This window comes from Monopterus albus, unplaced genomic scaffold (genome assembly GCF_001952655.1).
Source record: "Monopterus albus unplaced genomic scaffold, M_albus_1.0 scaffold6306.1, whole genome shotgun sequence".
Classification (NCBI taxonomy): domain Eukaryota; kingdom Metazoa; phylum Chordata; class Actinopteri; order Synbranchiformes; family Synbranchidae; genus Monopterus; species Monopterus albus.
In genome coordinates, this window is record NW_018134165.1 from 1 (window position 1) to 675 (window position 675).

At 43.3% G+C, this 675-nt stretch overlaps 1 protein-coding gene across 1 annotated transcript; it reads left to right on the forward strand.

The window, feature by feature from the left end:
• Positions 1 to 66: 66 nt before the first annotated feature.
• LOC109954322 (protein-L-isoaspartate(D-aspartate) O-methyltransferase-like) lies at positions 67 to 665 on the forward strand (the record flags this gene model as incomplete). The annotated part of the gene is made up of 3 exons (XM_020589691.1): positions 67 to 174; positions 268 to 388; positions 472 to 665. Coding segments are annotated over 3 exons (357 nt in total), but the record flags the coding sequence as incomplete, so codon positions are not given.
• Between the last annotated feature and the right edge of the window lie 10 nt (positions 666 to 675).

A 675-nucleotide genomic window follows, 5' to 3' on the forward strand; every position in this document is an offset into this window, starting at 1 on the left:
CAATTTGAATAATCTGTTTATGTAGGTACACAATTCACTGGATGTTTTCCTTTGGGCCTGCTTTGACAGCATGCTCATGCTTTAGAGCTGTTAAGTGACAAACTAACAGAAGGGGCATCAGCACTGGATGTGGGCTCAGGAAGCGGGTATCTCACTGCCTGCTTTGCAAGAATGGTATGTCCTCTATAAACTGGCATGTTTCTTTTAATACACTTATTATTGACTTAATATTTCTTCATACAGCTGCATTTTTCCTGTTCTGTATAGACAGGACCTAGCGGGAGAGTGGTCGGCATTGAACACATCAACGAACTGGTTCAAATGTCAATAAAAAACGTGCAAGCTGACGACCCAGAACTGCTCTCCTCTGGACGCATCAGATTTGTAGGTGAGTCAAGAGCCTCGTTCCAATGCTGGTTTTGAAATGGAACACCTGTAAAAGACTATAAAAGTCCATACGTCTGTCCACAGTGGGAGACGGAAGACTCGGCTTCCCCGACGGAGCACCCTATGATGCTATTCATGTTGGTGCAGCTGCAGCTACTGTTCCTAGGGCTGTAAGGACACGTATGGCTTTTGCTCTTGTGACAATAAAATAGAAGAGAGTAGAGTAGAATAATAGAAATTGTACATTTATTCAGCTGCATCCAAAATACACAAACAAGGCTCAGCAAG